The sequence below is a fragment of the Paramormyrops kingsleyae genome, chromosome 6 (assembly GCF_048594095.1).
Source record: "Paramormyrops kingsleyae isolate MSU_618 chromosome 6, PKINGS_0.4, whole genome shotgun sequence".
Classification (NCBI taxonomy): domain Eukaryota; kingdom Metazoa; phylum Chordata; class Actinopteri; order Osteoglossiformes; family Mormyridae; genus Paramormyrops; species Paramormyrops kingsleyae.
Genome location: NC_132802.1, coordinates 5,040,631 through 5,054,302, shown reverse-complemented (window position 1 = coordinate 5,054,302; position 13,672 = coordinate 5,040,631). Strand labels below are relative to the sequence as shown.

At 48.8% G+C, this 13,672-nt stretch overlaps 1 protein-coding gene across 21 annotated transcripts in view; it reads left to right on the top strand.

Annotated features, from left to right (window-relative positions):
• Positions 1-319: 319 nt before the first annotated feature.
• The window catches only part of ubr4 (ubiquitin protein ligase E3 component n-recognin 4), a 58,845-nt gene continuing 45,492 nt past the window's right edge, over positions 320-13,672 (top strand). For 10 of the 21 annotated variants that reach the window (XM_072713459.1, XM_072713458.1, XM_072713449.1 and 7 more), the window contains exons 1-15: positions 321-481; positions 1,742-1,839; positions 2,929-3,032; positions 3,262-3,391; positions 5,750-5,889; positions 6,461-6,563; positions 6,648-6,789; positions 7,228-7,352; positions 7,848-7,972; positions 8,158-8,217; positions 8,304-8,494; positions 11,008-11,107; positions 11,707-11,844; positions 12,874-12,991; positions 13,543-13,581. In XM_072713459.1, the coding sequence (XP_072569560.1) occupies positions 357-481; positions 1,742-1,839; positions 2,929-3,032; positions 3,262-3,391; positions 5,750-5,889; positions 6,461-6,563; positions 6,648-6,789; positions 7,228-7,352; positions 7,848-7,972; positions 8,158-8,217; positions 8,304-8,494; positions 11,008-11,107; positions 11,707-11,844; positions 12,874-12,991; positions 13,543-13,581 (1,738 nt within the window). In that variant the 5' untranslated portion in view covers positions 321-356. Of the gene's footprint in view, positions 482-1,741; positions 1,840-2,928; positions 3,033-3,261; positions 3,392-5,749; positions 5,890-6,460; positions 6,564-6,647; positions 6,790-7,227; positions 7,353-7,847; positions 7,973-8,157; positions 8,218-8,303; positions 8,495-11,007; positions 11,108-11,706; positions 11,845-12,873; positions 12,992-13,542; positions 13,582-13,672 lie in introns of all 21 variants that reach the window. The other 11 variants (XM_072713445.1, XM_072713444.1, XM_072713446.1 and 8 more) reach the window with 3 other exon arrangements.

The window sequence follows — 13,672 nt, the reverse complement described above, 5'->3', positions numbered from 1 at the left end:
CCCTGAGCATATTCAGATTCTCTCTATATCATGTTTACCTGTATACTCATGTTACATATCCCTATGTGTCATTGTCCTCTATATGAATTAACACCAAACAATTTATACCAACGTGGAATAACAATGGTGTGGCAAACAATCCTCCAGCCACCCATTTCCCATGGGTGAATGAGGTATTTTGGTATATTTTTGTTAAAAAATAAAGTATATTAAGGATACCCTCACCAGTGTGACGTAACGTTAAATCACAACATTCACGACGTCAACCGTTTATATGTCGTCACTTCCTGTTGTTTTGGTGGCTGGACGATTAACCTCATTTCCTTCCTGGGGGTTGTCTAATACAGGATCTCAAGATGGCGTCGAGTGGAGGAGATGGAGAACCCGAGTGGACCGCAGCCGTGCGACCACTTTTATCAGCGTCGTACACGGCATTTGAGACGAAGGAGCTACCTCAGCTCGTAGGATCCATCATTAACAGGCAAGCGGTCGCCCTGTCCGATGGTAGAAGGGACTGAGCTTTGCGGAAAGGGGTGCGAAGAGCGCTCAGTCAAGTAGCCAGTTAGCATTTCAGGCTAAAGCAAGAATCTGCTTTATCATCAGGCCGAACAGATCAGGGGGGACCGCTAAATCAAAAGCATATTCAGGTTACTTCTTATAGAGTTCTCACCTTATTTTCTGGGTTAACTGCTTGACATTTTCCTCTCTTTCACGGGGTGCCCGGCCGGGTTTTCCATTTTCTACCAGACGCGAACTAACGCGGATTTGCGAGCCGGAGTCCCGAGCGCGGAGCTCTGCGGTTGCTCATTGGCTAAGCTAGGCTAGGCTAACTAGCGCACGGCTACCTGTCACCCTCGCCGGCTTCCTTTGGGGGCTTATTAAAAGTTGAACCCGAGACTGTCTCGATCGTTTTTGATTACAGATTAGACCGTGCCCCCTTTCTGCACCCGCCGAAGTAGTTTGTCGAAGTGGCGCAACTAAGTTGCACGCTGTCATTGTGGAGAAGTAATCGGTGTCGCCTGACCAAGCAGGGCGCCTGAACGTCCTGCCGCCGACACCCCCTTGCGTTACGGCGCTTCGGCTCCCCGTCACTTCTGTCAGTAACTGCTGGTCTCATCTCTTCTTACGACTTTCAAGTTAATCGATTTTGCTGTTGGTAATTTTCTCTCAATTCGGTATTCCGGGATTTTAAAGATTGGAAGGTCGCTGTTAAGAATGGTTTGGCCGGTTCTTTAACTTTGGTGACACCGTACCAGGCTATGGGTCTTCCTCTCTGCAAATGCTGCTCCCGGTGCCGAACAGCCGCACTGAGAAGGCAGGGCATGCCTGCACATCGTGGCGTTTGCCGCCCAAAGACCAACATCATCGCTTTCAGATCCGACCTGCTGAGTAGCGTTGGTGGGGGGGTGGGGGTGTTGTCAACTTTAGTTCTCTCTTACTTAGAGCCATTTTCACTGCAAAATCGGTTATCACGGTTTCATTTGCAAGTAAATGAAACCTTATTGTATATGATTATCTTTTCATTACTCGGCTGGGCTGTTTTACATAGTTTAATCACTGGAATTACTTAGTATTTCTTATACCTAATGGGTTATTTGATTACCAAGGGTGTGATATATTATCATGTTTTGACAAGTTACCCCCAAGCAAGTGTTTTTTGGGGGGGTGTTTAACGTAGCTGAGTATAGGTACCTCGAGTCTAATGCACCTCCACATGACTGTTTGCTCTCCCCTATTGCAGTGCATCGGAAATCCTCCATCATGACAAACAGTACGAACCCTTCTACTCCTCTTTTGTGGCTCTCTCCGCACATTACATCACCACAGTTTGTGGACAAAGTACGTATCTGACCATTTTCTTGTCTGCGTGTCATAACAATGTGGGCACTCTATTAATTGCAGTGCCCTTCCTTTTCCAATGGCCCCTGCATGCTCCTGATCTTGTTACTTTTCCCTTTACAGCAGTAATTGGTTGAACAGTGGTTATTTTTTGGTTTCTGTGGGTTAATTGTACACGCTGATTTGTACTTGAGTATAGCTTTTAATTTAATTTGTAAGTGTCAGTCCAGCATCTGTTCAGCTTTATGTTGTTCCTGCTTCTGATTCTGGCTGGATTGCCTAAGTGCAATATTACTAGTTGCAGTGTCAATACCCAGTTCTGCATTCTTTCTCTAGACATGCAAAGGGCGTGTTCTGAGACATGCTGTGAAAATAGATGCTATACTATGCTAAGTATAAGGTGCTAAAATATGCTATATGGTCTTGTCCTTTGTATCGACGTAAAAAAAATGTCAGTGGTTTGAGAATCTTGATTTATTTAAAAAAAATTCTGTTAAAGAATCACGCCTTTCAGAATCATTTTGACACTGGGTTTATGAAATGACATTCTTGGAATACCAGGGTGAAACTGAAGTTTGATACATAAATTTTCCTTTCTCTTCGCCGATGAACCTTGTTAACACATTGATGATTGGTAGCTGGCAGCTTATGCTGATAATGCAGCCTTGTGTTGACTTGTACTAGCATTTGGGACCGGGACCACCAGATCCAAGTCACTTTGGGTGTATCTCAATATTGTCGCTGTCCGTCGCGTATCCATTACCGTATGCATTCTGTCTTAGTTAGATATGGACATTGAGTAATCATACAGTTGGCAATGCTGCCCTTCACCTCCACATGTTACTCTATGCGATGCAGCTGCTACTTTCCTACTGTCCACTTTCAGGTGTCTCTCAATCAGTTTATACTTTTGGCTATAGGCCTCAGATGTACATGCGATCAGGTGTAACTTGAAGTAGGACTGTTTGTACATGAGCGCTGTCTCATCGCCTGTCCCAGTCAGCACTTTCACAGGCCTTCAAGCGATGAATAGTTGTACCGATTCCCATATTCATTTGAGTTCTTGACTTCTGCTGCTCTTCCTCCCAGTCCCCAGAAACCAGCTGCTGTCAGTGGCGGCAGCCTGTAAAGTACTCATCGAATTCTCCCTGCTGAGGCTGGAGAACCCAGACGAGGCATGTGCCGTTTCACAGGTGAGGCCCCCCCCTACCACCCCCTCCCCCCCCCCCGCGCGCTCGAGGGATTCACACCCTGATGCCGCTGATACTTCTCAGTTTCAGTTTTATTCTTGGCTGTTATGTATCATTGCTGTTTCTTGGCCTCAAGACCTTGAACTGGTTCTGATTAATGGTAAATTTTAGTGTAAGTACTGAATTAGTGTTTCTCGTACCAATGCTCCCGCCTGGTTTGTTTGTCTTTTAGAAGCACCTGATCCTCCTGATAAAAGGCCTTTGCACGGCCTGCAGCCGCCTGGATCGCACAGAAATCATCACCTTCACCGCGATGATGAAGTCAGCCAAGCTGCCTCTGACTGTCAAGACGCTGTCTGACGGTAGGCCGCCCTCCTGGCCCGTGCCGTGCTCGTGTCGCGGGGCATCGCAGGTGACGTCTGACTGCACCACACAGATAGCGTCCAAATTTGGCTCAGCCTGACCTCCCTGGGGTGCCAGATGTCTCTCTGACCCGACCCTTGGCGGACGTGGGGGGCGGGGGGGGGGGGGGGGTGGTCATTACCAGTAGGGCTGGATCCAAGCCAGTGATAGTTCTGCAGTGTCAGTGTAATGGAGCCAGTAGGAGAAGGTGCCAGGCCTCATGCTGTGCAGCGTTTGGGCTGGTTTGTCAGCCTTCTGAGGTCGACTGTGTTTGTCCTGTCAGAAATATCACCACAAAACAATATCCGCATCAAGTGCAAAAACTGTTTTTTATGATTGTTCGTAGAGTATTGTTTTGTGTGTCAACGTGTTTGAAGAACATGAATTTCTTTAAGCTTATAAGTAATAATGATGTTCTCGCTGCCCTGTAATGTGTGATGTGATAGCTTTAATTAGGGTATTAGCTGGTTTTTAAATTGTGCCATAAAGCAATTTGATCATTGCTGAAGTGTGTCTGTCTGTTGTAAATGACTGTGATTAATGATTGTATTGGTACGCCTGTGTTTTCTGTTTGGGGTGGAGGTTCTCCACAAATGCGATAGCAGCCGAGGCAGCAGCTGTGATTACCTCTGAATTGGCCTCTAAAATTAACAGCCTGGAGAAGAGTCTCTTTGGAGGTGCTGTCACAGTCCTGAAGGCCTTTTTCAATCATGGCTCAGCTCTGACATGGCAAAAGATCAGTAAATGGTGCCCCCACTGCCCAGAAGGTGTGAGGGAAGCCATGAGGAATGTTGTGCGGGGCTGGGGATAGCTGGTGTGTGTGCGCATTTGTGTGCGCGTGCGTGCATGCGTGTGTAGGGCTGCACGATGCATCATGCGCATGAACGATAATCACATGCACGTTGTTTCTTTTCACAACTCGTGGCAACACCACCAACTTATTTGACACATTCTATTGGTAGATAAGTTCTATTTGGCTGTAGTTTATTTCAGGTATTTTCACCACTTTTTAAATATTAATAGTGCAGTGGTACTCGCTGGAATTTCACGTTTTGTGATGTGATATTGTGCAGCTGTGTCTGTGTCTATCTCTCTCTCTGTGCCTGTGTCTGTGGGTCTGTGTGTGTGTCTTTCTTTGTATGTGTCTGTGTGTTTGTCTGTCTGTGTGTATCTATGGGTATGTGTGAGTGTGTGTCTATCTTTGTATGTGCCTCTCTGTGTGCCTGTGTCTCGCTCTCTCTCTGTGCCTCTCTCCCTCCCTCTCTCTCTCTCTCTCTTGGTATGTGTGCCTGTCTCTCTCTCTCTCTGTGCCTGTCTCTCTCTGTGCGTGTGCCTGTCTCTCTTGGTGCGTGTGCCTGCTCTCTCTCTCTCTCTCTCTCTCTCTCTCTGTCTCTCTCTCTGTGCCTGTCTCTCTCTCTCTGTGCCTGTCTCTCTCTCTCTGTGCCTGTCTCTCTCTCTCTGTGCCTGTCTCTCTCTCTGTGCCGGTCTCTCTCTCTGTGTGTGTGCCTGTCTCTCTCTCTGTGCGCGTGCCTGTCTCTATCTCGGTGCGTGTGCCTGTCTCTCTCTCTCTCTCTCTCTCTCTGTGCCTGTCTCTCTCTCTGTGCGTGTGCCTGTCTCTCTCTCTCTCTCTCTGTGCCTGTCTCTCTCTCTGTGCCTGTCTCTCTCTCTGTGCCTGTCTCTCTCTCTGTGCGTGTGCCTGTCTCTCTCTGTGCGTGTTCCTGTCTCTCTCTCGGTGCGTGTGCCTGTGTCCTGGCTTATATAGCAGTGTCTCAGAAACCCCCTGTCCCCATTCTCAGAATCTGTCATCTAACTAATTTGGACAAGGTGAACTGAGGGATTTCTATTAGATTTGCATTTTCAGAATTTCAAAGTAATATGTTGTAAAGCCATTGGGAAACACTGCATCCACTTGAGGGTAGTGCCCTTTACTGAATGTCCTGTACAATCTTAACAACTTCAGCTGCTAATTTTACTGGCCTTTTTCTGGTGCACCACAAGTTTATAATTTTTCTTTGTTCTTCAATGGACCTCATGAGTAAAATTCAACCATTTGGTTTACTTGTTAATACGTAACTTAATAAATAAGAAGAGGCAGCTGGTGAACAAGATAAGGGAGACTGGGCCCTGCTTGTCTGGACAGTGTCTCATCAGGCTTTGTGCTTCCAGGCCAACAGAATGGAAGCTTTGTTCCTCAGCTGCTGTCAAATGAGATTCATCTTCAGCATTTTTCCATTGCTGCTTGTAGGGACAGTGTTGTTGATTGTGTGTGGGATTTTTTATGTACTGTATTCTTTATGCGTGTGTGTTTGCGTTTGCAGTGGAGGACCAGAAGGATCTGCCCTCGCCGGTGAATCCTGAGGTTCGACAGAAGGAGGTGCAGATGAATTTCTTCAACCAGCTGACCTCCGTGTTCAACCCAGACGTCAACATGCTGTCGTCTCCCTGTGGACAAATCCAGGTCTGTCCAGCAATTCTAACAGCCAGAACTCACTGAGAATCCTGTCATCTGTCATTTTGGTTGTTATTTTAATGATGTAAAGTTATTACAGAAATATTTGTTTGTTCAAAATCTGGTCAGTTTGCTTTGATCGGTATATTATTGCTCAGCTTAGAAAACACTTCATGCCTACGCAGGTTACACAGCCTGGGACTTATCTATAGTGTCCTGTTTTTTTTACTTAAGAAATTCAGGTTAAGTTCCCCGTTGGTGGGATCACAACCGGACCCCTCTTGAGACTTGACCCTGCAGTCACAAGCCCGGTTGTTTAAATGCTGCCCAACAGAGTGGCCAAAATAAACTCTAGGCTTTTCCAGGATGGATTCTGTCCAAGGACTTGCAGGGTTCTGCCTGCCAAACTTTTAAAGCACCGGTGTGATTGACCAGGTTGACTGGTGTGGCCCTTAGCGGTTCCATGCTGTTTAATGAAGGATTTATTGACTTCATTTCCATCAGACTGAGTTCCATCAGAATGAGGTGTTGGGATTTTTAAGATGTGTACCCTGCCTGCTCATGGGGTTCGCTGCTACAGGTGGAGAGTGAGAGCGATGACCAAACGAGGGCAGACCAAGCGACGCAGGCGAAAATGAAGAATGCCTTCATCTCCCAGAATGTGTCCAGTTTACAGGAACTGGGTGAGTAGTGGGTCGGTGTGGCTGCCTCCCTCTGTGCCCAACCCCCCCCCCCCGTGCTGACCAGGCTGCCGCTGTCGTCTGTAGGGGGCTCGGAGAAGCTGCTGCGCGTGTGCCTCAACCTGCCCTACTTCCTGCGCTACATCAACCGCTTTCAGGACGCCGTGTCGGCCAACTCCTTCTTCATCATGCCGGCGACGGTGGCCGACGCCACCGCCGTGCGCAACGGGTGAGTGACCCGGACGCCCAGCCAGGGGGTGACGTCAGCGTGTGCCGTGAGGGGTGATAATCCCGGCAGTCCCTGCAATACCGCATTCGCATGCCTCAGTGACGGCTGCAGTACTGATGCTAATGGCGAAAGTTAAGCATTTATTCTATCGCTCAGTTGGTGCTGAAAACCAGAGCAACTTTCCATTTTACCTGTTTTCATAACGACTGATGCTAAAGCAGAACGGCTCAAGCGAAACAGATGGTGAACAGCAGCCACCGGGGAGTTTAATACTCGGGGTTATGCGCTTGTTTAATCGCTGCTAGGTAAATTACATTTTTGAATTAGGTGCTAAGTAAATAGTGGCTCATCGGCCTATGTGGATGGTTCTCTGCGATGTCGTCATGTGACCTCACAGTCAGGCCGATGGCTCTCCCTTCTGCCGCTTCCGCCACGTAGGTTTCACTCCTTGGTGATTGATGTGACGATGGCCTTGGACACCCTGTCCTTGCCTGTGCTGGAGCCCCTGACGCCACGGCGGCTGCAGGACGTCACGGTGCTGGCCCTCAGCTGCCTTTACGCCGGTGAGTCGCTGTCCGCGGCAGCTTGTGAGGGCCGCGTTGTCCGGCCTTCGCCGTCGAGGGTCTTCAAGGGACCTTTTTGTACCGCTGTTGGAACTGAAACTGCGGGCGAGCCGGATAAGGGCTGGTTTATACTCAGACGTGGAGCAGTGGGTAGAATACTGAGAATGCTGCAGCAGTATTGCAGAACCAGAAAACACCTCATGCCACAACCTCATACAAACAATCAGACCGGAAATGATGGAGCCAACCAGGTTGGCTTTCTCGCACTGCCCCCTGGTGGACGTGGCCTTTAATCCTCCAGATTGACGTAAACCACACGTGTGTAGCGACAGCACACCTAAGCATATATGTCGCAGGCGTTGAGTATAAACTGGGCCTAAGGGTAACCTCCGCAGTGGCTGTGGGTGACAGGAGATCAGCACTGCTGCCCTCTCTGAGTTGCGTCTCTCCACCCTCACCCCCCCCCCCACCCCACCCCATCCCACCGTGTGCCAGGTGTAAGTGTGGCCACTTGCATGGCCATCCTGCATGTGGGTAGCGGCCTGCAGCTCCGTACCGCCTCCACCGGCTCCAAGGAGGAAGACTATGAGAACGATGCTGCTACAATAGTTCAGAAATGCGTGAGTAGCCCTCCATGCCATCAGAATGGGCTTTATTTAAAGAAACGTCTGACAGGAGGGGATATTTTCAGTGTGACCTATCGCTTAGGTAACTGCATAATTGCAACTGTAATCGGACCCAATCCCTTGCTGTCTTTTGCTGATTTATTAACTTGATCAGCTGTTTGGTTAATCTGTGGTTCCAGCTGGAGATTTACGACATGATTGGGCAGGCGATCAGAAACTCCCGCAGAGCTGGAGGGGAGGTAAGTGCCGACACGCAGATCTCCGATGTCGTAAGATCTCCCTCTGTGGCCCTCGTCTGGTCTCCTGAACACCTGTGTCTCCACAGCACTACCAGAACTTCCAGCTCCTCGGGGCCTGGTGCCTACTAAACAGCCTCTACTTGATCCTCAACCTGAGCCCCACATCCCTGGCCGACAAGGGGAAGGAGAAGGACCCCCTGGCGGCCCTGCGGGTTCGGGACATCGTCACACGTGCCAAGGATGGGGCCGGCTCGCCCAAACTCAGCCCCGGCAAAGGGTGAGCTGCTTCGCCGAGCTCGGAATCCGGTCTGTGCCCAGAGCAGCATCTGTACATGCTAGTGTACAAGGCCGAATTTGTGTCATTTATTAATCACGGCCTTGAATCTAATTTCACACATGAAATGGTTTAATTCAAAACCTTGCACCGGCCTAATGCAGATGTAAATTCAGATTGCGATTCCGTTGCTATGGCGATGATTCCAGCGAATAGCAGCTGCTGGGAAGATGTGGCTGCTGGGAGAGTCAGGTGGAGCCGTGCACACGCGTGTGAATGCAGCCATCTGTCCCTGTGCCTCGTTTGGTATAAGCAGAAGATCGGTTGCTTTTCCAAAAAAAAAAAAAAAAAAAAAAAAAATGTTCACCAGTGAAACTGCCTCTTTAAATATGTTGTGTAAAGTGAAGAATGATCAATGACTGTGAATGACTGGATTGAAAGAGTAAGAAGTAAAAAATTAGTTGCCTTTAAGTAATTTTTGGGGCTCTGATGACATAAAGCTTCAGAAGAAGGAGCAAAATCTGACATTGGGAGGGAAAGAACCAACAAGGCAGTCATGCCACAGACGAGTGTGAGTGTGCCCAGCTCAGCAGGAAGAGTGAGGCTGGCATTCATGCCACAGACGAGTGTGAGTGTGCCCAGCTCAGCAGGAAGAGTGAGGCTGGCAGTCATGCCACAGACGAGTGTGAGTGTGCCCAGCTCAGCAGGAAGAGTGAGGCTGGCAGTCATGCCACAGACGAGTGTGAGTGTGCCCAGCTCAGCAGCAAGAGTGAGGCTGGCAGTCATGCCACAGACGAGTGTGAGTGTGCCCAGCTCAGCAGGAAGAGTGAGGCTGGCAGTCATGCCACAGACGAGTGTGAGTGTGCCCAGCTCAGCAGCAAGAGTGAGGCTGGCAGTCATGCCACAGACGAGTGTGAGTGTGCCCAGCTCAGCAGCAAGAGTGAGGCTGGCAGTCATGCCACAGACGAGTGTGAGTGTGCCCAGCTCAGCAGGAAGAGTGAGGCTGGCAGTCATGCCACAGACGAGTGTGAGTGTGCCCAGCTCAGCAGCAAGAGTGAGACTGGCAGTCATGCTACAGACGAGTGTGAGTGTGCCCAGCTCAGCAGGAAGAGTGAGGCTGGCAGTCATGCCACAGACGAGTGTGAGTGTGCCCAGCTCAGCAGCAAGAGTGAGGCTGGCAGTCATGCCACAGACGAGTGTGAGTGTGCCCAGCTCAGCAGCAAGAGTGAGACTGGCAGTCATGCTACAGACGAGTGTGAGTGTGCCCAGCTCAGCAGGAAGAGTGAGGCTGGCAGTCATGCCACAGACGAGTGTGAGTGTGCCCAGCTCAGCAGGAAGAGTGAGGCTGGCAGTCATGCCACAGACGAGTGTGAGTGTGCCCAGCTCAGCAGGAAGAGTGAGGCTGGCAGTCATGCCACAGACGAGTGTGAGTGTGCCCAGCTCAGCAGGAAGAGTGAGGCTGGCAGTCATGCCACAGACGAGTGTGAGTGTGCCCAGCTCAGCAGCAAGAGTGAGACTGGCAGTCATGCCACAGACGAGTGTGAGTGTGCCCAGCTCAGCAGGAAGAGTGAGATTGGCATTCATGCCACAGACGAGTGTGAGTGTGCCCAGCTCAGCAGGAAGAGTGAGGCTGGCAGTCATGCCACAGACGAGTGTGAGTGTGCCCAGCTCAGCAGCAAGAGTGAGACTGGCAGTCATGCCACAGACGAGTGTGAGTGTGCCCAGCTCAGCAGGAAGAGTGAGGCTGGATTTCACACAAGTGAAATTTCAGTTGAAACGCTCTAAATCCTGCCCACAGTAGGGTGTGTTTGGCTTCCAAAATCAGCAGGCTTTGTGCCCATTGTAACATGACCCAGGAGAGGAGTTGGCTTTGCAAGCTGCCCCGCTGGTGACTTTTTCCTTTCTCTTTCTCTGTATTTATGCCCGTTCCCCCACTAGTTCTGAAAAATTGCCACAGTACTTTTTTTTGTTTGGGACTGATAGCAGCCAGTTTATTTTCATTCGATTCATTAAACTTTCTGTATTTTGTTTTTAATACGACATATCCAGTGCTTATCCTGGCTTATCTAATGTAGTGAGTGGGTTAAATTATTTAGTAATATTCCTTCACTCACATTTTCCTGATTCATTTCATTAAACCTTAATTCAGTGCTGGAAACTTCCTAATTACTCTGTTGGCTCCTACTTTTATTATTAGCATGTAAAAGGAAGGACAAATGATATGCTGGAAATAGAATATCAGTATCATATTCACCCCCAAGGTAGATTAGATGGCTTTCCCCATATCCAGTCTCTTTCTGTTATCTCTGGGATTTGAACCCATGACCTTCCACAGAAAGACGCAGATTCCGAATCCGCTGAGCTACTCGCTGCTTAGTTGTTGTCGGCATTATGATATAAAATGGTGACACATTAAATTCTTCAGGCACGGATATTGTGTTGGGCAGGGCTCTGAATGTTGACTTTTTCCCCGAACGGTTTCTGCTAACTCCCCAAACCGGTCCTTTGTTTTGCAGGCACCAGGGCTTTGGAGTTCTATCAGTCATCCTGGCAAATCACTCTATAAAACTGCTTTCTTCTCTCTTCCAAGACCTGCAAGTGGAGGCTCTGCACAGGGTTAGTGCACCCCGATCACCACAGAGACGGCCTGACCTGCTTAGGCCTACAGTGTGTCAATTCCAGTCCTTGTGGGTCGCAAATAGGAGTGTTCATTTCACCTCACATTTCAGCTCACAATGAGCTTCTTTATTAATCCGAATAGATGGGTTGTACAAATTGAAACGCAACCTTGATTTCCGGTGATTACATGGGCAGTTTTCTTGAATCTGCTGGTCCTTATGTTATATTAATTATAAAACTTTTCCGATTTGGTGTTTTAAAGGTATTTTGTGTAAGTCAATTTTCTGTAGCCTGATCAGGTGTAAAGAATAATTAAAAAGTAGGTTTTATACAGGCAGATTAGTATAAATAATGAACTATGTGTCTATGTTTGAATCATTTACACGATTAATGTTGACACTACAGAAATATAACCTAGCATTGAAAAATACACAGTTGGTTTAATGGTTCATCTGAAAGCTCGATCAAAGTGAAAGTTCATTAAAGCCCGAAAGGGAACCTGGTGGGTTTTGGTTCGCGGCGGCTTCACCTTAATAGCCCCAACTTTGCAGTTGCTGTGGTAGAGCAAAGCCAGATAAGCTCTGCTGTGCCCACAGGGCTGGACCAGCGACGGACCCCCAGCAGATCTCAGCATCATGGCCCAGAGCACCTCCATCCAGAGGGTTCAGAGACTCATTGATTCGGTGCCCCTCACCAACCTGCTCTTTACCCTGCTGTCCACCTCCTACAAGAAGGTACAGACACCGTCGTGAGCTGCTCTGCTGACCCCTAGGCTGCCGTGACACTAGCGTATCTTTCAGGGTGTCGACCAAAGCCATTGAGCTAGGGACTGTATCAGGTAAACATGCAGCGTTACAGCTGGGTAACATGACAAGTCGCAGGTTTCCACAGTCCTCCTCAACGTAATTCTCAGAATGTCTTTTTCTGCTATTTGGAGATTGGGCCTAAATGCAGCTTAAGTAATCTTGCCTATGTGACCAGACTATAAGTAATAGTCGTGCAATTTGTATAATGTATTCAGCGTTTGCATTCCTTACGTTTCTTGCGTATGTTCCGTCCTGGTGCTCCATCTATGCTTCACTTATTGTTGGAAAAGGGGGAAGAAAATTGGGGGAAATGCAAATTAGGAACAAAATACCGGTATGCGCCTGCCGAGGTTAGCAGGCCATTTCTCAAAGAAGCGCATGCAGTGTACACATCCCAAAAGGTTTCTTAATTCTGCACATCTTCCTGAATGCATCGGTCAAAAAGCCTCCTTCTGTCTTTAAACTTTAAAGACCAGAAAGCTGCAACATTTCCTAGGTGTACGGTATACAGAGGTGAGGCGGGGGGGGGGGGGGGTTTGCATGGGACTCGCACCCCTGCAAAAAGAGATTAAATTCCCCACAGCGTTCCCATTGGGTCACCATTAAAAATTTTCCTCCTTTTTACACATTTTTGAAACGGGTATTTCTGTGCAAAAGTGGGAAACTTTATTTGATTTTTCTTCATTTTTTCTTTCTACATTAATTTTTGAAGCCTCTAGTTTTGTGCAGAAGTGGGACAGTTGTAGCTTTCCCGGGCTCCTGCACAGGGACACATCCTGCTCTACATGCTTGCTCCTTCTCTATCTCAACACACACAACGGAACTATTTTTTTCTTTGTTGAGGTGTTAAAATGGGCACTGCAAAGCAGTGAATTTGATTTCAAGAACAGTGCGGTGACCCAGGCTGTCACTTGGATAACCACTATGTGTACTCCTCCTCTTTGGCGCCCCCTCCAGGCCTGTGTCCTCCAGCGACAAAGGAAAGGGTCAGTGAGCAGTGATGTCAGCGCCTCCACAGACTCCAATACCTACTATGAAGATGACTTCAGCAGCACAGAGGAAGATAGCAGTCAGGGTACTGTGGAGATCTTTCCTCTTCTGCCAAGCTGTGGAGTGCACCACCAGCCTTATTCTGTCCTCAGCTCAACTCTCTCCTGTGGGGTGGGGTGGGGGGGGGGATTGAAGAGATAATTACTTAAAAATTCTGCAATTTAAGTTTAGCTAGACTTAGGGGTCTGAGTCTCTTGGAAAGCCCTTTGGACACTTGTGTAATCATTGCTTTCTGAAGTTCTTCACTGATTAGAAGCTACATTCCTCATAGCTCGGGGAGGAGAGGGTGATGGTATGCGGCTCTGGTGTGAAAGACTAGGCAGAATTCAGCACAGACTTGCTTCTGTTCGGCTGGCTTAGCATCAGAAACGGCGAGGGAAGGATAGGTTGGGGCAGATCTCGGGTGCCACAAGGTGTGAGGATACACAAGGGCCTGGGGCAGAACAGAGTCAGGCCGCTTGAGGTGGCAGAGGCAGGTCAGTCAGGTGATGGACCCTGCTGGGTGGGGGCTTGGGGGGGGGCGGTTGGTCGCCGGTCAACTGCCGAGCAAGCCAGTGACAGTCTCTACTATTTCAGCAGAGAGAAGACAGAGGAGAAGAGCAGCTTGTTTATCAGGTCAGCGGCTTTTTCTCTTAGGCCAGATGTGTAGTTGTCCGCCCCGCCGTCGCACTGGGCTCTTTGTCCCCCTCGCAGTAAACCAGCTCAC